General features: G+C 31.8%; 7 protein-coding genes across 7 annotated transcripts; 2 read left to right on the plus strand and 5 right to left on the minus strand. All coding sequences in view use genetic code 12, as the record gives it.

Moving 5' to 3' along the window:
• Positions 1-341: 341 nt before the first annotated feature.
• Positions 342-3,128, minus strand: CTF18 (Ctf18p). Its single transcript, XM_064882522.1, is given in 2 exon segments — positions 342-2,832; positions 2,851-3,128. The coding sequence occupies 1 exon segment, from the start codon at positions 2,797-2,799 to the stop codon at positions 466-468; it is 2,334 nt and encodes a 777-aa protein (XP_064736316.1). The 5' UTR covers positions 2,800-2,832; positions 2,851-3,128; the 3' UTR covers positions 342-465.
• Positions 3,129-3,656: 528 nt separating this feature from the next.
• RJT21DRAFT_122859 (uncharacterized protein) lies at positions 3,657-9,283 on the minus strand (the record flags this gene model as incomplete). Its single annotated transcript, XM_064882523.1, has 1 exon — positions 3,657-9,283. A coding segment is annotated over exon 1 (5,534 nt), but the record flags the coding sequence as incomplete, so codon positions are not given.
• A 1,177-nt stretch (positions 9,284-10,460) lies between these two features.
• On the minus strand, positions 10,461-11,269 carry RJT21DRAFT_122860 (uncharacterized protein; the record flags this gene model as incomplete). Its single annotated transcript, XM_064882524.1, has 1 exon — positions 10,461-11,269. A coding segment is annotated over exon 1 (758 nt), but the record flags the coding sequence as incomplete, so codon positions are not given.
• An 84-nt stretch (positions 11,270-11,353) lies between these two features.
• On the minus strand, positions 11,354-12,377 carry RJT21DRAFT_141826 (uncharacterized protein). Its single transcript, XM_064883406.1, has one exon. The coding sequence runs from the start codon at positions 12,005-12,007 to the stop codon at positions 11,411-11,413; it is 597 nt and encodes a 198-aa protein (XP_064736319.1). The 5' UTR covers positions 12,008-12,377; the 3' UTR covers positions 11,354-11,410.
• On the plus strand, positions 12,188-14,530 carry RJT21DRAFT_131642 (uncharacterized protein; the record flags this gene model as incomplete). The annotated part of the gene is made up of 2 exons (XM_064883070.1): positions 12,188-12,266; positions 12,576-14,530. 2 exons carry the CDS (start codon positions 12,188-12,190, stop codon positions 14,528-14,530), a joined length of 2,034 nt encoding a protein of 677 aa, XP_064736320.1.
• Positions 14,531-14,613: 83 nt separating this feature from the next.
• SEC5 (exocyst subunit) lies at positions 14,614-17,863 on the plus strand. Its single transcript, XM_064882525.1, has one exon. It carries the CDS (start codon positions 14,746-14,748, stop codon positions 17,806-17,808), a length of 3,063 nt encoding a protein of 1,020 aa, XP_064736321.1. The 5' UTR covers positions 14,614-14,745; the 3' UTR covers positions 17,809-17,863.
• Positions 17,864-19,775, minus strand: RJT21DRAFT_122864 (FTR1 family protein). Its single transcript, XM_064882526.1, has one exon. The coding sequence runs from the start codon at positions 19,444-19,446 to the stop codon at positions 18,259-18,261; it is 1,188 nt and encodes a 395-aa protein (XP_064736322.1). The 5' UTR covers positions 19,447-19,775; the 3' UTR covers positions 17,864-18,258.
• Between the last annotated feature and the right edge of the window lie 1,578 nt (positions 19,776-21,353).

Consider the following 21,353-nt stretch of genomic DNA (forward strand, 5'->3'; position numbering starts at 1 on the left):
GTAAGTATAACTACTGTAAGTGAAACTAACATATACTTGAGCACAGTGTAGCTTATGTTACTCCTCTACTTCTATTTGTATACTGCTTATAACTACTGTATCGTATATGGTGTAGCTGTTGTAACTACTGCAACTACTACAGCTACTACAGCTACTATAACTACTGCAACTACTGCAACTACTGCAACTACTGCAACTACTGCAACAACTGTAAGTTGTTTACTGTAATATCGCAGAGTGTGAGTTATGTAGGATAAGCATATACTCAGCTAACATACAGTAAGTACTGTAACATATACAATTACTTATACTACTACTGTAAAGCTATACTTACTACTGTACTTACTACTATACTTACTACTGTGCTTACTACTGTACACTACTATACTTAACTACTATAACGTATACACTGTAACTATCTATTCACTGCAACTACACTCATCTAACTATCAATACAACGTCTCCTCATGGAAGCCAGATATCTGACCATCCAATATTCTTCCGAACCGCATTGGAGAACCCCTCATTATACTTAACCCATATTCTGGCCTTGTGAAATGTAGGCTCTCTACTGGGTTGTTCAATCGCTGTACGAGCTGCTGAATTCATCCCTTCATATTGACTCTTAAAGAAATCTACACTGGATGTATACTTTTGTCTTTTAGTAGTGGTAGTAGCAGTAGTACTAGCTGGTTCACTATTGATTCGTTTCGATGGTTTTAATACGGCTCTTACCATGTCCAATTCAGCTGCAATCAATGGGAAAAGATATTGACGCTTTATTTGAACATGTTTAGTATTATTAATCGCTTGGAATTGAGTCAACGATTCCCAATTAGGCAGGAATTGAAGCAGCACTTGACCGGAATCCAAATCACGTTCATTCTCAAGTTTAATACCAAATTGTTTAATTAATTCAGTAACATATTCAATGTATGACTTCTCAAATGATGATAGGTTTGATTTAAGCTTAGATGACAAATCTGTAGGAGTAAGTATCTTAGCTAAATATGGGATAAAATAAAGACCTCCATCCCTAGTTACAGACATTTGAGTATGAATAGGAAGATTCTTATGAACTCTCGTTATAATATCTTCATTCCTTTTCCGTAATTCAAATGATTCATAATCAATATTTTTACCATTGGCTATAAGTAATTTGGATTCATCAGTTAATTTAGCAGGATTAATCTCACTAAATAATGACCAAATCTTTAGCCCTACTAATCCTATATAGTTTTCATGAGTCGTTTGATCATAATAACTTAACCAATCACTTAATTCTCCTGGTTTAGTTAATGAATCATCTTGTAAATGGACTATATCCAAATACTTATTAAAGCATCCTCTAATGACTCTATCAAATAATTGACTATTACTAACTACCAGTCTACAATCTCCATTCATGAATGAATTAAATAAGATATCAAAGTTCTCATCTCGGGATAAATGTCCATATCTTTTGAATAACATATTAAGTACAGAATACCAAGACATTTGTCTATCCATCATAGATGTAGAACCACTGGTACTGCTTGTTAGTTTACTAGTTAAATTACCTATATCTACTTTGCGAGCATTAAATTGTAAGTAATTTAAACATGCTCGAATATCTCCATCACATAATTCGACTATTTCACTAACTTGTTGATAAGTTAATCCATACTTTTCTGTAGTATTAATCTTCATTATATAATCCTTAATGGATCTAGTAGCATTACTACGGATAGAAGCTGTAGGTTTTTTAAAGTTAATGATCTCACAAAGGGGACGTAAACGTTCCATAGGAGATGTACGACCAGTTCCTGGCTGATAAATATCATTAGCTATACAAATTATAGGACGACTTAATAAAGTATCCTTAGATTTAGTTTTAGTAGTAGTAGTACTATTACTAGTACTAGTACTAGTACCAGTTCTTTTGTTAGTAGCCCGTTGATCGGATTGTACTAAACTGTGAAGAACTCTAATAAGATCCTGAAGATTAGTGAGCGAATCAATTTCATCTATCACTAAACAGGTGGGTTTGCCCTGTCCTGTAATAGAATTAGACGTTAAAGAGTTGATAATCTTCAACTTTAAGGCGCCTACTACACTCAGATTACCATTTGAATTCTCTCCCGGTGGTAAATCCATACTGTTAGAGGCATTTAACTCCGAGATAGAGTATCCTAATTGTTTAGCCAATACATGAACTGAAGCAGTTTTACCTATTCCAGGAGGTCCATGCACAAGTAAGATCCGTTTGAATGGTCTTCCATAAGGATCGTGATTGTTTTCTTCATCAATTGCTTCATCTCCATACACTATACGTGACCATCTCTTTAACCAATGTAATACTGAACGATACTGTTTATCATTGCCTGCCGAACATAACTGGACGAAATTGGCAGGACGATACTTTTCCGTTAACACCTCATTATGAGTCTGAGTCTGACTAACAGTTGTGGTTGTGGCACTGACTTGTTGTAGTCTGGCACGATTGTCTTTAAGTGAGTTATGGAGATTGGCTCGGCCGTATAAGTCGCTGAGGTCCAATACTGAGGCAGACTCTGGTGAATTGGTAGTGGGATGGGATCTTCTGAGTTTCGGCTTTAAGCTGATGGTGGTACCATCGAATAATCGGACTTCCTTAGTGGAGACTGGAGATATGTGCTGAGTATGAATCTCATCATCTTCGGAGTTAGTGGTGAGTGGCTGGCCTGAACTGATGGGGAGTGACAGTTGGGTGTTGTCTGCTGTGAGCATGGACGGACCGAAAGTGCCGTCCAAGGGGATGTCGTCAAAGCTTAGTGACATGGTGGTGGTGGTAGTTGTAGTGGTAGTGGTAGTTGTAGTGGTAGTGGTAGTAGTGGTGGTGGTAGACGCGTTTATATGGGTCGCGTTATGGTATGTACAGTATAGTAAGAAACTGAAGACTAAGAGCACTAAGAAGACTGAGGAGACTGAGGAGACTAAGAAGACTACCAGAGTATAGAATTAGTATCAGAGTCTACGAGAGTCTACTGGGTAGACTATTACTATATAATTATTACTATATAATTACTATATAATTACTATATAAGTACTATATAATTACTACAGTGCACTTGATGTTAGTACTGTAGTTAGTGCACATATTTACTAACTATGCTAAGACACTGAGTGAAGTATGTAGTATGCTATAGTTACTATGTAGTATAGTTACTATGTAGTATAATTACTATGTAGTATAGTTACTATGTAGAATACTATAGTTACTTAGTTTAGTACAGTAGTAGTACAGTAGTACAGTAGTAGTACAGTATTGTATAGTATACTACCACAGACTTCGCTACTCTTCTCACTACTACACTGTAATGTACTATAACTGAACTGATAATGTACTATACTAGACTGTATCAATGCACACTAATTACTCTATAATTATACTACTACTCTACCAATACTTACCAGTATATACAGATAGTACTATCAGTAATCTGAACACTTTCTACTACTACAGTATACTCTACAGAACTGTACTGTACTGTACTAATCCTATAGTATAGTATATTATAGTATAGTATACTATACTACTATGCTATACTGCACTATACTACTATACTACTCTACCACTAACTACTGTACTCTACACTGTACTCTACACTGTACTCTACACTATACACTGTACTATACTATACTAAAATTGTATATTGCTATTGTTCTACTATAAACTTTATGAGTCCAACTATACACTATCAGCACTAACAGCACTAACTACCAAAGGTCTTTAATTGAATCTGTGACTCTGGTGATTCTACCACCTCCTCACTACTACCAGCAAGATCAAGCTTAATCAATTGTTCTGCCAATTGCCTTTGACTATCACTTAACGCTTGACTAACTACTAGCTTAAAACTAGTAGGACTCTTCGATACTAAAAAGAGTAATCTCTCATGAAGATATGCCTTGGTTATAAGGTGATTATCATTGAATCTAACCAATAATGGTATTAATATCAAATACAATGCATTAAGCTTAGTATCTTCATTAATATTCTTAGTATACATCAATAAGACTTCAAAGATTACTGCTGGTTCTAATTCTAATTCTGATTCTGGTTCTGGTTCTTGTCCATTAGCCAATAATTTAATTAATTCACTGACTAAATATTTAACGGCTAATTGTGGAGTCCGACTCGTAGAATATTGTATAAGTGATCTTATACATTGAATCCCGGTAGCCTTTGTATCCGAAGATTTTAATAATTCAATTAATGCATTAGCCATACTAATACTTTCAGATTCATTTAATTTATAATCTCCACAAGTAATTAAGATCATGGTGGTTATAACTGAATAATTATTTTCAGCATTAATAGTATAATAACCATGAATTAAAGCCGTAAATTCATCAACTATTTGAGAATTGGATTTACGAGTTTCAGTAATTATAACTTTTAAATAAGGTAAAATTACTGAAATAATTAATTTATTCTTATGTTGATAAATCTTTGCAAAGATATATAAAAGACATGAATAAAGATCAAGACGAATTATATCATCAAATCTTTCAATCATTTCAATTACACTAGCAAATGCTTTACGTAATACCAATAAATTATGGGCACTATCAGCATGTTTAATTAAATATAATTGTGAATCATTTTGAGGATCATAATCATTTCTTAAGAATGGTAAAATTCCAAAGATAGGTAACATTGAAACTCTTACTAATTCAAATAATTTATCTAAATCTTTGGTATGATTCTTAGTACTATCACAAAATGTATTAAATATATTTAATACAATTTCAATTAATTGACATTGAATTTCAATATCATCATCAATTAAAATTAATCGATCAAATAAATCAACTACTTCTTCAAAAATATTATCATTAAATATAACTTCCACTAATTGTTTATTATGAACAAGTCGATTTAATGATACAAGAATACTACCAACATTCTTATTTTTAATTAGTGATTCAACACATAAACTAAATAATACAAATAAGAAACTTGTAGTATCATTTTCTAGATACTTTTCACTCCCATTTTTTTCTAATTCAATACTTAATACTCCAATGAAATTTATCCAATAATTTTGATAGATTTCAATCTCATGATTGGCTGTATCATTATTATACTTTAAAGTAGAGAATTCTCGAAGTACTAATACCCAAAGTGATATTAATAATGTACTATATTTATCGAGAGTTTCTTGTAATTCCGGTTCAATACCTTCTTGATCTTCTTCATTTTGGTTCAGATTCAGATTTTGATTCAGATTCAGATTTTGGATCAGATTTTGGATCTGATTTTGGATCTGATTTTGGTTCTCAAGTGATTCAATCTTAACAATAGCCCAACAATTCAAAATGGATAATTGAATAGATTTACGTCCGAATTCACTCATATCTTCTAAGAAAGAAAATCTCAAGAATTTATTAGATGAGATCTCTTCAAGAAGATAAATGAGAGTCTTTAAGATTCGATGTTTCGAATAGAATTTAATTCGTGGTAAACTAATAAATTTAGAGGCCACATTTATAGCATTAACTATGACGGTAGAATCATTTCCTGGTGAGAAACATGGAATTAATGCACTAATAATTTGTGCTTGTTGTTGTTCTAAAATAGAAATTGAAGGATATAAAGGATCAGGTAAATGACCAAATAATCCAAGTGCTTTATCTAATAAATTAATTCCTCTTAATTTAATACCTCCAATAGGACAAGTAGAGCCTAAAAAGGAAATTTTCACTATATCGGGAATTTTTTCCTTTAATTGATCAAGTAAAACTTGATTTTTTTCAGCCAATTCTAATAAATGATTTAATAAATCATAAATAAAGAATTTAAATTCCCATGTTATAGGTTCATTTTTATCATTATCATCATCAGAATTTGCTACAATATTCTCAATTTCTTCATCTTTAAAATCAACTTTTGCGGCTACTTTAGATTTTTTAGTTCTTTGCAGTAATGGTAATAATTTTTGTTGATAATTTAATTCAATAAATGGTCCAATTAATTTTTTAGATGAACACTTAAATAATGAATTTAAAATAGTAAACCAATTCATATCAGTAGTTGATTCTAACCATAATTTAATAAATTGTTTTAATTCTAAACATGGTTGAATATCCATTGATACCCATAACATATTGATAGTTTGTTTATTCAATACATTAATTCCATAAATCTTAAGTAATTCTACAAAACATTCATAAGCTGCCTTATAAAGTGAATAACTTGTACTTAAGGGAAATATCCAATCTCTAAATAGACATGTTGGAGATACTGAACTTAAACCAATTTTTAAATTTTTTGAAATAATTAATGTTAATAAATCAGTAAAAAATGGTACTTCACCATCAATTAACAGAGGATCATAAATAATTAATTCTTGAAATAATCCTAATAAATGATGAAATACTTCTTCATAATCTTTACTACATCCACATCCAATTCCTTGACTTAAACTCATAATTAAATTCTTAATTATATCCTTTAATTCACCACTTAATTCTCGTAAACTAGGTCCTAAATTAGTTACAAATAATTTTAATAATTTAGTTGATTGACCTACTGATCTATATTTACATTTTAAAGTTAATAAAGCAGCATTTTTAATATCATAACCAAATGAATCATTTAAAAAATTATCATATATACTTGTTAATAATGGAGTAATATAATTTTGATAATTCCCACTACTTTCAAATAATATAATACTTGATTCTATAGTATAATGATAAACTATTGGATTTGGATCATTAATTAATTGTTTAATAATATTAAATGTTTCATTAAATCCCTTTCCTGTCCATTTAAATATTTGTCCTAAAGTTAATATAAAGAATCCTCGATTAAATGGATTTGTATCATTAATTATATCATTAATATACTTATTAATTAAATCTCCTATCATGATCCCATTACCCGGTAATAATTTACTAATCATTCCAATCGAATCAGAATTAATTTGAAATAAATTCATATTCTTATTATCTATTAATAATTTATTAAGAATATCCACAATTACACTACCAGAATCCTTATCAATAGTATACTTTCTCTTAATTAAATTATTTAAAAGTCCATGTAATACCACCGCTATATTAACTTTAATGGCCTTTAATCTACAAGAATCAATGGAAGTAGCCGTTAATGAATTTCTTAATTGTTCCACTAATGAGAATTGAATCTTTTGACTCAAATAGGGGAATACAAGTTGAAATAATTCAATAGATACATCAATAATCGATGTAATTAATGGAGTAGAATATATCTCAGTATTGGAATATTCCTGAATTAAATAGATACTAGGATCATACACAAGTGAATTATCAACTGATTGGTATACCAATTGTTCAAAGTAGTCTATCCAAAGCGATAAGTCTGACAGTTGTAAAGGAGATTCTAATCGAGTAGTCAGAGGAACTTTGACTCGAGGTTTAGTAAAGATATCTGATTCAGAATTGGAATTAGAATTAGAATTGGAATTAGAATGAAGCAATCCTTCACCTTTGGGTAATTTGAATTTAATGAGTAATTCAGAGATATTGGCACTTGTATCGATGAACTTACTCGTGACTCCAAACGCATAATTAGCATCCTCATTAAGAATAACTGAAGATCTATCGAAATCATTAACCCCTCCAGAACCTTTAGATTTAGATGACTTAGACTTCTCATCTCCACCACTAATTCTGGAAAATAATTTACTATCACTAAACACTTTAATGAGGAAAAGTACCATATTAGAATTAATATCATTCTTTAATAAAGGGATTAATTTAGTAAAACTTTCGAGTAAAATCCGTTTGGAATATAAGATTAAACTAATCATAATATTCTCAAATGATACTCCATTATTGGTGCTTGTACTTGTACTTGCATTAGCACTAAATTGAAGGTTATTTAATAAATTAGGATTATAAACATTCTCATTAAATGGCGTAGCATTGAAACTGGTGATTTGTCCAATGGTCTCAAGATTACTCTCTAAATATGTCAAATAATTATATGATTTAGTTAATAAAAATTGGATTTGTTTAAGTGATTCTGGAGTTAAATCAACGGTATTTAAATAGTTAAGTAAACAAACAAGACTAAAGTTCCGTAATTTAAGATCTTCAACAATTTCTCGTCTTTGACTAGTTTCATTATTTATTGCTAATGTTGGACTTATGAATTGGGAAGTTAATAAATTCTTCCAGAACACTAATAGTTGAGAAGAGTTTAACTTCACAAATTCCGATTCATTATAAAAAGTTACTAAGGAACTTAAGATAATCCAACATGAGCCACTAATTAATGAACTACTCGTACTTTGCTTCAAGTTCTGAGTACAGAAACTAAGGATCTTGACCAATGTCGAGTTCTGTAAGAGTTTCCAATCGGTTTGTTTGATTATACTCAGTAGTACTAATGAATAACTAACAAGTTTAACTTGTTGTGGAGTCTGGGACTTCTGTTCTACTTCTACTGACTTAAAGAGTTGTAAGATGATATGATTAATCTCAAACTCATTATGCTTCACATATACCAAAAGGGTCTTTAACGCAAAGGATCGAATATAACTATTGTCATTAATGATTAGTTTAAATAAGATATCTCTAATGACTGAACTCTGTAATTGAGAACTCTCTTCGAATTCCTGATCTTCGGGAACTTCTTCTTCTTGTTCTTGTTCTTGTTCTTCTTCTTGTTTGGTTTTAACTTTAATTTCTTGTTTAGTACTAATTCCAAACGGTAAGAGTAATTCCATAATGTGTAATAGAATATACGCTTGATAAGGGTTCGTGTATGGTTCAACTTTAGTGGATGATTTACCTCCACTTCTATCAGTTTTAGATCTTAAATTGAAGAGTCCCAGTCCCTTAGTAGACTTTTCATTATTACTTGAAGTGTGATTCTGAAGCGTTTCATCTCCACCACCACTGGTACCCATTTCATTGAATCGAGTATAGATATAATTCAATAAGATTTCATTACAATTAGACCCTGATTCCTTAACAATATAATCAATTAAACCTCGGAATTGTCCCAAGACTTTATTCCAATTAGAATCAATTATATGATTGTGATTAATATTTCTAAATTTAATTAATATAGTATCTAAAATAAATGGTAAGTTAGTGGATAAGTATTCTGGATTTTGGAATTGTTCTAATTGAATATATAAAATTAATGATTCAATTAATGAAGTTTGATATAATAAATCATTAATATTTCGTTGTATAATTAGATCTGAATCATGAGATCCCATAGAATTATTATCAATTCTATTAAAATCCATATAAATTCCATCCGAATCAATCAGTTGAATTAATGATTTACTATAATTATTCTTATAGGGTAAAGTATATAATTGTTCAATAAGATATTCAATGGCATTGAATTTACCAGTAGGAATGAAATTAATCAATACTTGAGTTATTAATTCTATCCCGGCAATTCTTATATCTTGATTAAAATTAGTTAAACAATATTGAATGGTCTTTTCATGACTGGTTAATAGATTCAATTGATATTGATGTTGTTGATTCATTAATACTTCGGGCTTTAATTTGGAATTGGTGGTACTGGTGGTTGAAGAAGTTAATAAGGATTCATAATTGGATTGAATGGATAATGCCAATAAGTTCTTTAATACAAGAATATAATTTCTCTTTAATAAGATTGTACTTGATTCATTCTCATATACATCGATATTTATGGGATAAGATACAATGTTTTTCACCATAATCTTAATGAGTTTGGCTTGAAGTTTTTCATCAATATCAATTCTGGTGGCATTCTTAGTTATAGAATTAACTAAGTAAATCAATTGATGATTGTTTATGGTAGGAGTCTTTTTAAGAATCTTATATATTTGCAGGACAGAAAACGTTACTAATGAACCAAGTGAATTAGGAAATGTTTCAAACAAATCAATTAAGATAAGAATAGATACATCTCCAATAGCACTATTCAATTGTGATTCAATTAGATGATTTAGTAAATTGTTAGCAATATCAAATGTCTTGGTCGTCAAATGGGTCAACACAAGGGTTAAGTTCTTAGATAAGAGTCGAATCACATTGAGGGATAATTCTTTGGCGGCAGTGCCTGTGGCAGTACTGTCACTATCAATTGGTTTGGTTGACTTCTTACTGACGGGTGGTCCATTGTCAAACACTTGAATGAGTTGGACTAATTGATCTAAATACACTGAATAGTCACTAACTTCCGATCCAAACGCCGTCAAATGATGGTTCAAACGAGTAAGATAGTCAAATACCGCCTGCCGGTCGTACTGGGCTATCAAATTACTGAATCCACTGGTATCCATAGTGCCTATTGGGGGATTGTATTGCTTATATAGTAGTGGTAGTTGGCCAGATTGGGCTTTTATACTGGAGAAATGGGCTCCCGACACGACTGCTCTCACCACAAAACCACTTACTAGTTAACTACTAGTAACTACTAGTACTACAACTACACAGTTCTTACTATCTATTATTCATTATGTCATTAACTAATCATGATAACTAAAGCTTAGGTTCTGCTTCCGGCCCGAAAGTGACCGACGTTTATTGGGATTAAGATTATAGCTGGAGTTGGGATTGGAGTTGGGATTGAGATGAATACTGAGATTCCGATTGGATATCAGTTTAAAGAATGGAGGTGCCGAACGTAAGGCTTCTCCTATACTTATAATAGTTCCATTTCCTGTATCTTCTTCATCATCTTTAACTGATTCAAGAGTGGTTTCATTCGTTTCAGTTTCATTATCTTCAATATCATTCTCTTCGAATCCATCCGATACACTACTTAAAGTACTATTAAAATAATACAGTCGTCTCTTAGCTTTAACTAATTCTTTCTCTAATTCTTGAATTCGCCGTTGTAGGATTAAATTTTCATCTTTTAAAAGTTCATAATCATTATCAAGTATAGCAATTTTTTCTAAATAAGTATTACTTACTTCAGTATTTCTATGAAGTTCTTCCTTAGTTAATCTCTCATTTAATTGATACTCATCCGCAGAAATTTCATACGCAATAATTGTCGCACTTAATTTATGATTTTCTTGTTCAAGTTGATTCTTTTCATTACTTAATCTCGTTACATCTTCATGAAGATGTTCATTCTCCTCTTCGACAATCTTTAATTCTTGCTCCAATGCTATTTCTAATTCTCTAGAAGATTCTTGAAACTCACTTAAAGCTCGTTCAAATTCTATCAACTTCTGAATTAGCTCAGCCTTGGGCAAGCTTTCGAGTTGTGCAATGTCCATACTATTAACTTGTCCATAACTTAAGTTTCATTAGGCTTTGTTTACATAATGTTCAAAAACAACGCGCAAAGCGCAAAATTAAAGGTGATTCACCACTATTTAATTATAGTACTTTTTATTACTAGTGATATATAATATATAATTATATAGTTAAATTACTTTAAGGGATAGTCAGGTAATGTACCATCACCTGTCAAAAATCCAATCGCCTTTAAATTTAATTCTCGACCATCATTACTGCAAAATGCTCCATTCTGAGCCAATGTACCAATATAAATACTATCAGTTAATCCAGTACTATTTTTATTACTACAAACTGACCAAGTTGTTTGATTATTATAAGTAATGAGATTTCTAGTTAGAGCAAACTTGTTTTCTCCCGAAGGATATACGGTCGATAGTTCAAGTCGACTCGTTTGTGGATCAACCACTAAATAGTAGACTGAATTATCTTCCACACTACTGACTATCAAGCTCTGATTTGCATTAATATACCCGGTGACATTATATTTAGATGAGTCAATATTGGGACTCAAGCCTATACTTTTCAAATCATTAGCATCATATACAACAATTTGATAACCAACCAGTTCCAATTGTTGGATCTGGACAGAGAGTCTTAAATCAATATCACTTGAAATATCATGGGCTGGTTTATATGCTGCCAAGTAAAATAATTGTGACTGGTTGGCAGAGGATGATTCGACAACCACATAGAATACTATAGTATAAAGAAGCAAGTAGAATCTCATTATATGACCTGGTATGATTCAACCCAAAAGAGTGATTAATTAAACCTAAACCTAAACTAAAGACTAAAGACTAAAGACAAAACTAAATCTAATTGAATCCCTAAAATTCCAATCCTTTTGCCTCCTTTTATAGTATGCCATCTACTGTAGTCAATTAATTTGCAATCCTCCTATTTATGGATGGCTGCGACAAGATGTTGCGACATGCTAGTGGCTGCCGCAAGCCAGGAGAAAGTCTCTACGACAACAATGCTTGTAGGTAGTTACTCATTGTTGCACTTGCAGTTGCACTTGACAATGAGCCATTCTGAATAATAAATAGTAATTAGGCTCAGACTAGTATAGTTATTAAGGAAGAGGGCTAAACTAGGTTTGAAAAGTCACGTGCCTTTCTCTCTCTCTCTCTCACTCACTCCATCACCATCACCAATTCATAACAAATTTTTTTTACCAATGAGGAGGTTACCCTACTTTACTTGGTAGGGTAACTCTTAATACCAAATAGCTGCAAAATCCAAATCCATTTCCAATTAGTAAATCATGAGCAGTGGTAACGATAACCAACCAGAAATCGGAGGAGCGCAGGCCCTTTTACAGTTAGGATCCAAACATAAGGATGGAACTGAAGAAGGTACTGGAGACGAATCCATTGGAGAAGAAGAAGAAGTTGTAGAAGAAGTTGAACATGAACATGGACATGAACATGGACATGAATTAGATGATGACAATTTAGTGGATGACGAAGATGAGGTTGAAAAAGCCAATAATCAACAAATTAACGATGCGGTTGAAGCTGCCGTTATGAGATATGTTGGTGGAACATTAGAAGCTGCCCATCAAACCAATAATATTAATAATATTAATAAACGGAATAAACGGAAATTACCCGATGATATAATTAATAATTTAAATGAATTTAATCAATGGACAGGATTTTTAGATGATAGTATTACTGAAGGTAGTGATTTTTATAGTACTACTAATAGATCTCCTAATAAACGGAAAAAGAGAGATCTGCATTCTAATGGTATTGATCCTGAATTAGAAGGCTTAGGAACTTCTGAACATGATCAATTGGTTCAAGCGGCTATTAATGATGCTAGAGAATTGGCTAAACATATAAATCAAGATCAAAATCATTATGGTGAAGATAATAATTCATCAATTCAAAATTCCATTTCGGCTATAACTCAATTGGCTAATGCTGCTACAACTTTATCGAGAAAGCCAAATGCAAAGGGTTCATCTTCTAGTATCAGAGGTAATAACAATAACAACAGTATCAACAATATCAACAATAATAATAATAACAATAATCAATCTGATACCAATGGTAAACGTGTGAATAATGATTTTAAACCGTTGGCTATTAAACGTAAATTCAATCATTTAACAAATGTAGAAACTTTGGTTGAAGAAGCGTCTGCTCAAGCATGTGCATGGTTTAATTCTTTACCTAATACTCAAGAAAAGGGTCCTAGAAAGTTTTCTCCAGAAGAATTAAGTGCTTTAGATCATTTTATTGAAGGGTATTGTCATTTAAATAAATGGACAAGAGAAGATGTTTGTAATCGTATATGGTCAAATGAGAGAAAGAAAGATAATTTTTGGGAATCACTTACTAGAGTATTACCCTATAGATCTAAAGCATCTATTTATAAACATGTTAAAAGACAATATCATATATTTGATGTTCGAGCTAAATGGTCACCAGAAGATGATGCATTATTACAAAAATTAAGTTTAACTCATGAAGGTAAATGGAGATTAATTGGTGAAGCTATGGGTAGAATGCCCGAAGATTGTCGTGATAGATGGAGAAATTATGTTAAATGTGGAGATAATAGAAGTTCAAATAAATGGAGTGAAGAAGAAGAGAATAACTTAAGAAATATTGTTACAGAAATGACTCAAACCACAAAAAATGGAACTATTAATTGGACTATAGTTAGTGAAAGAATGAATGGTACAAGATCAAGAATTCAATGTCGTTATAAATGGACAAAATTACTTAAGAAGGATGCATCTGAGAAATCAGTATTTATGCCTCTGGAAACAAGACTTTGGTTATTACAACAAATTAAAGATGTTAATTATGCCAATATGGATGAAATAGATTGGGAAGCCTTAGGTAATTTATATAAGGAATTACCTAAAGATAGTAATAATCTTGATGATACAATGGAATGGGTTGCATCTGATTTTAAGACTGTATTTGAGAAAATGAGATTAGAAATCAGTAATTTCCGAAAAATGCCATTAAAACAAATTATTACTAGATTATTAGATTCTAACTATAAACAAATGCGCATTATGAGACTTGCAGAAGAGCAATTAATTACTAAACCTCCCCTGACTACAACATCTACCAATACTTCGACTAGTAATAATCACAATCATAACAATAATAATAGACTTGATCCTAATGATCCCGAATCTATCGCCAATGCGGCAGTAGCAGCCGTATCATCTACTGTATCAGCCGATGATGTTCAGCACCAGGAGTACAGCTTATGGCGATAAACTATTTTCTATTTATATAGTGTAGTGCATAGTTAATAAAATAATAAATATATAATAATATATTATTTTTCAAAACTTTCAATCTCGCGCGCAAAAATAGTGAATTAATCACTAGAGTGTAACGGAACAAATCAGCCGAAACCAACCTCAACCTCATACATATTAAACTACGACTTCCTTATAGTCTCCGACTCCGACTCCAATCAATTACCGATATGTTGATTCCGGACTACTCTCGGAATGAACTTCTAAAGTTCTATAACCTCGAAACCCTCGAGCCCGTAAGTAAAGACCAATTGAATTTGACTAGTCAAGAGTTTGTGGATGCCGATGAAATTCTTGAATTTAGTGAAGCAGAACAATTCAGTATACTCAATCGGTTAGTTAATCCGAAGGCCATTCATCATAATGATGATAGTAATAATAATAACACTATCAATATTGAAGATAATGAAGATGTGAAAAATGGTATAGTAGAAGATCCGTTAAGAGGTAAAAATATTATTCAAGAATTAATTCGTAACCAGGTAATTAAAGCCAGTAATGATCCCGAAGTTAATAACTATTTAATTAGTTCTCAGCGGTTCAATTCCCTCAAGTTTCTAACCACCGTCCATGCCGATTCCTCAATTGAACAATTGGCTCAATCATTAAGTTTTCTTGAAAAGAATATCCGAGGTCAAACCACCGAATTAATCGGAGCTATAGATTCGAATTTCGGAACATTCATTAATTGTAAACGAGAAATCGATGCAATACTCGAAGAATTTAAACTGCTGAAGACCAAAGCGCAACAGGATTATGATAATTCTCGGGTATTTGATCCGCTGAGACAACCCGTCCGTTCATTAAAGGATTCATCATTATCTTCGGAATTAGAAGAAGCCATTAAGAATCTTAATTATACGACCAGTCGGATGATTCAACCCGTCGTGGAGAATAAGAATAAAGAAGCGAAATTAAATAAATTGATTGATTTTGTCAAGGCCAATCTGTTCTTCTTTGATTTACCGAATCAGTTAATCCATCACTTATCGAATCATCAACATGATGAGTTTATTAACGATTATAATAAATATCTTCTGGAGAAACAAGCCTTCATTATGGCTCGGAACTCTCACTATAAACGAGAATTGGCTCGATTAACGAATGCTAATGATGAAGCTGGAATTAGACTGTTAAATCAAGAAACTGATATGTTAACTACGGCCATATCTAAAGTATTTACAGAAGTAGAGAATATCACTCAACAGTTCAAGAAGAAGTCGTATAACGAATTGCTATCGATGGATCATGAAGTGAGCTCTACGAAGAATAGTAAATCCAGTTCTAATGATAAGTTCTTAGCGTTGGTATCGACCATCCACAGCTTAGAACGGGAACAGAAACCGAATGCAAATGCAAATCATCCTCAACAAGAGAACCCCGTGTACGAATTCTTAGTGGCTCAATTGAGTAATATTGATAAGGAGTTGGATCATCAGATTGCTAAATTCGATAGTAAATTCCGCATGATGCAATTGAAATTGTTAGATTCTATAACCATTAAGGGATCTCATGTCAGATACATTGCCGAGAAATACTATAGTGCCAAGAGCGGAATTATTGCCTCTAAACTGAACTCATCGACCTCCAGCTCCACCACCTCCACCCCTCATAATAACGAAAATGATATTAAATTCATTATGGATATCTTTAACAATATAGACAATTTGGATTTGTCACTAGTCAACGAATCCTGGTTAGTGTTGAATAATTTCATAGGGTATCTTGACGATTTGTTCCTCCAGAACTTGACGAAATTCACCAATAATTATCGCCATTATTATCAAATTAATAATGTGGATCCTCATGGAAAAATTCGAGATTTATTTATTGAATTAGTAAGTAAAGTGTCTAATGTATTGGTTACATTATTTGAGTGTGAAGTTGGTGATAATGAAGTCACACAATTGGATTCTTCTCCAAGTAATTATAAATTATTTTTACCTCATTTCACTAATTCATTATCGGCTATTTACTATGTAACCAGTATAAGTTTTAAGCTTAATAAAGTATATACTAATTTAGGGAAATATACTGGATTAGTGGGGAACTTGACGAAGTATAATGATACATCGAAAATCATTAAGACTTTAAAGAATGGTTCAGCAAAGACTAGTCAACGATTAATTGAAGCTGTTTGTGCAGTATGGATTAATGATTGTTCACAATTTTATCAATTACAAGATTGGAAAACTGAACTGACTGATGATGATCTTGATGATCTTGATAAAGATACCATTGATAATGGAGCCATTCATACATCCATATTACATATTATAGAATATTATCAAACTTATATTCTTACTAAGATTGGTCAATTAGTATTTGTTAAAGAAGATACAAGTTCGGATATAAGAATTGTACAAAGTTATCCCAGTAAACGTACATTAATGAGTATTGAAATTCAATTCATGAGAAGTTTGAATATCTTGGTAGATTCTATTATGAAGAAGTATAATATTGAGAGAAGTCTAGTTGAGAATAATGGAACCAACCATAGTAATAGAATTAGTACTACGGGAACATCTCATGAAGGTTCCAAGATCTTACATGAAGCCTTTAAAGTATTAACTATGAATGATCTTGATAAGTTATCGCGAGTCACGTATCCCAAATTGATTAGTAAATTCGATGAAATCTTTAATAATACATTAAGAAATCAGAATTTAAAGTTATATGCTGATATTGATAAAGCAAACATTACTATATTTGATGATATAATTAATCGAGAGAAATTACTAATTGCTAATGAAATCAATTTATACTTTCACGATTCAAATCGTCCACCAGAAACGGCATCGCCATCTCTTTATATTGATGGATTCATCTTTTTAATTTTAATTCATTTTGTTAAATTAATCAAGAAAGTTAAACCCATTACGGGTCAACAAGTATTCTTAAGTATAATTAATGAATTACAAGCAACGGTCTTAAAATCAATCTTGGATAATTTAAGAACTTCTTCATCTTCCACTTCAACTCATACTCAATTGAATTCATTTGAATTAGTCAAATTGAAATTGGATGTGAATTTCTTCTTCAAAGTATTTGATCGATCTCAGAAATTACGCTTTAATGATGTTAACTTTAAAGTATTAGAAGTACTAATTAATACAGTCGATGAACACTATAATAATCTTCCAGGATCTAAATTTGACTACAACGATAAGGAATTCCGTACCATATTGAATGATAGTTTGAGAACGTCTGAGAATGAATTTGACTGTTTCTAGTACTAGTACTACTACTACTAGTACTACTAATATTATGGAATATATCAATGTATATTATATAAGTATATGTATAACGACCCCAAAATAGTATAAGAATAAAAAGTTATATAAGAAATATTAAACACTCGACTCTATCCAAAATCTAGTATAGGGAGGACCCAGTTCCCCTACTAGAATATTAGATTAATATGATTAATCACTCCCAACTTCCTCCCCTTCAGAGAAAGGTAGATAATACAAACAATGAATGGAAACAGGCTAGTTTAGTTTGAGGAAAATAAGTCATAAACGTATAGGAAACGGAATGGTTACCCTTTGCAACTCTTTATCTCTATCTATACCTATGTGTGTGTGTGTGTGTGTGTGTAATTATAGCAGATAAAGAGTATACAGATGGTATAACCAAAGCATCACACTATGACTACGACCATGACCTTTTACGCAACCAGCTTATAAAGCTTGCTTCTTATCAAGTTTATCAAGTTCAATGACATCTTCATGAACCAATGAAGAATTCTCAGCTTCATGAGTACCATCTTCAGCACTATCATCACCAATTCTGGCAGCTTTAACCTTTTCAAATAAGGCTTCCTTTTCTTCAGCAGTTAATTCATTCTTCTTCTTACCCTTAATGTGATACATTGGGTTCAAAGATCTCAAAGTAACACCCTTAAGGAAAGGTAAGTGACCATGCTTTTCTTCGTAAAGCATTAAAAGAATAGTAACAATGATGAATAACCAATAAATATTATAAGAAATAACAGAACCATAAGTGGCAGAATTTTGCCATCCTAACAAGGCATTGAACACATCCCAACCATTATCAATTTCTGGATTACAACAGTTAACATGCCAAACAGATTTAGCAATATCATAAGTTCCTGGACCAGAAGCACCTTCAGCAGCATCACCACCAGTTTGATTATTGAAAAGATGCATTTCAAAACCCCAAACACCTCTGGAGAATAAACCTGCAGCAATAAGATACAAGATACAAGTTGAAATAATTAAAAAGATTTGTAAAGAAACGGTGGAACCAGAATAATATAAGATGGAACCAACAGCAATACCAGCAATTAAACCACAAATAACAGGAAGTGGGAAAGCAGTAGCAGGAGAACTTAAACCAACACCACCAACAAAGACAACAGCTTCTAAACCTTCTCTTAAAGTAGTAATAAATGGTAAAATAAACATAGCATACTTCTTGGCTAAATAACCAATCTTAAAACGATCCTTCTTATTAGCAGGAGTTTTAGTTAAAGCTTTAGCTAATTTAATTCTCCATTTTTCTTTCATCTTATTAACTCTTAACATGGCTAAACCCATAAAAGTAATTAAAACAGTAGCGATTATACAGAAAATACCTTCCCATAAATCTTCAGATTTAGACCAAATATCATTACCTAAAGTATAGAAAGTAGCAATAAAAGCAGCACCAATGACAAGACAGACTACTACACCTAATACGGCACCAACCCAAACTTGTCGTAATAATCTTTTATAAACGACAGGGTCTTGAGTAGCCCCTCCTAAACCTTGTTTTAAAAAGGCTAATAAGACTGAAACCACAATAATGGCTTCTAATGATTCTCTAAAAACAATAAAGAAAATTTGAACGTTGAAGACGTTAGCCATTGTAAATAATTCTTGTCTTCTTTTAGTTCTATGATGTTATAATTTATTCAAAATTCAGTTAAATATCTTTGCAACTATTATTATTATTATTACTTTACTTTACTTATCGATAATTGACTCAGTTGTCACGCAAGTAGTTGAAATAAAAAGGGTTAATAGGTAAAGGGGAGGGGGAGTTGGATGTTTTCGATTTCAACTAAGAAATGAAACTGAATAATATATATGAAGATAACAGAAAGTAGAACTATAAGTTAGAGAAATTAAAAAAAGGTTAAAAATTATGTAACTGTTTAATTAAGACAAATAACTAATTATTTATACAACTTATGAACCCCCAAATTTATCAACTAGATGAGAAAAAACGGTGAAAACCCAAACTATACCGATACTAGCATTGTTAATATGATGAGTTGATGCACAAATCAACATAATCACCACAAAAGGAAATGCAACTTGAAAAATTAAACCCAAATTCAAGGCAAAATAAATTATTTATTATTTAGTTTGCATGAGAAAAAGTTATCTCATCCATCAGTACGCCATACATTGAATATATTAATTAAACAAAATAATTTTTAAACAGCAGGTATAAGCCGAACAGTTCGGACAGAGGAGAATTCTTACAATGTGGTTGGTTTATAGTTTGCATTCTTATGAAGTTTAATTTTAGTTCTAGGTAGTAGCAGCCATTTTGTTTAGGGGGTAATTTTGAGGGATGGGCGGCCTTATTAACTTCTATCCTTCAAATCCTTACCATTATACTTTTACATACACAATCTATACGAATAGAAGACTCCCTATAATACTTTATATAACTCATGTAACATGATATTATTGGAAAAGAAATTACAATAAATAAGGAGGATTTACATTTTGCACTACAAACGCACACTGAAAATTGACAAAACAATGAAAAATAAAAAAAAAAATCCATTTTCGTAATTTATTTTTCCCATCTGATAAAAATTTACTTGCCCGGGTCGGGTTCTCATTGGACGACTTAGAAATGGTGAATTTTTCGTTAAAACTGATGGAATTGATAATTATCTTAATTTGAGCCGTATTAGCTATAAAGCTTCTAGCTTTAAATAAACTTTTACCATACATTTCTCCTATACATTTCTTATCAATCATCAAATATGTCAAATTTGAAGTAATGTACTAGAGATTTTTCTTGTCTCTTCGATGTATATATACATTTAAACGAAACTAAATAATGCTTGGAAACTGTTGAAAAGCAGCAAATATTTGAGTCGCATTGTATACTGAGCTGGAATTCCATGGTGAGTGGGACTTATTATGTACGTACCCGATTTCGGAAATTAGTGGGTCGTGCATTCTCTCCACATTATACTGAATTCATTACTTCACAAACGGCTACTGGTTGGAAATTTTTAACTTCAAACAGCTTACAATTCGATTTTGTACCTCCTCTCACACAATTGACTTCTTTCGACTAAGGGTCTTTTACCCGAAATTGTAAACTAGGTTATAAGTGATGATAAAAGTGCTGGCAAAATAACAAATTATAGGAGGTCGTGCAATATGCGACAAATGCCACATTCTGGTTCAAAGTAATAGGCGCTCTATAACTACGGTGATTACTTAATTAGGAATACAGTGACGTATCCTAAACATTGTATGTAAAAGAGGATCTATGACTGTGTGTGCTAGACGTGTGTATATTAAATAGAATTTCTTGTACAGAATTTAGTCTTGGCAATGGCTGCAAATCAAGCAGGTTCTGTTCACCAATGGAGGCTAATGGAGGCTAAATCGAGGCTAATTGAGGCTTGACACACAGTAGAATTAAATGGAAATTATATAACTAGGTATATAGTATTTGCCTTAGCAATAAGTCATCATAGAGTTGGATAGTGTAGGACCTCATAGTATCTAATATCGGT

This window comes from Scheffersomyces amazonensis (genome assembly GCF_036850825.1).
Source record: "Scheffersomyces amazonensis strain UFMG-HMD-26.3 chromosome Unknown RJT21scaffold_7, whole genome shotgun sequence".
NCBI classification, from domain to species: Eukaryota; Fungi; Ascomycota; class Pichiomycetes; order Serinales; family Debaryomycetaceae; genus Scheffersomyces; species Scheffersomyces amazonensis.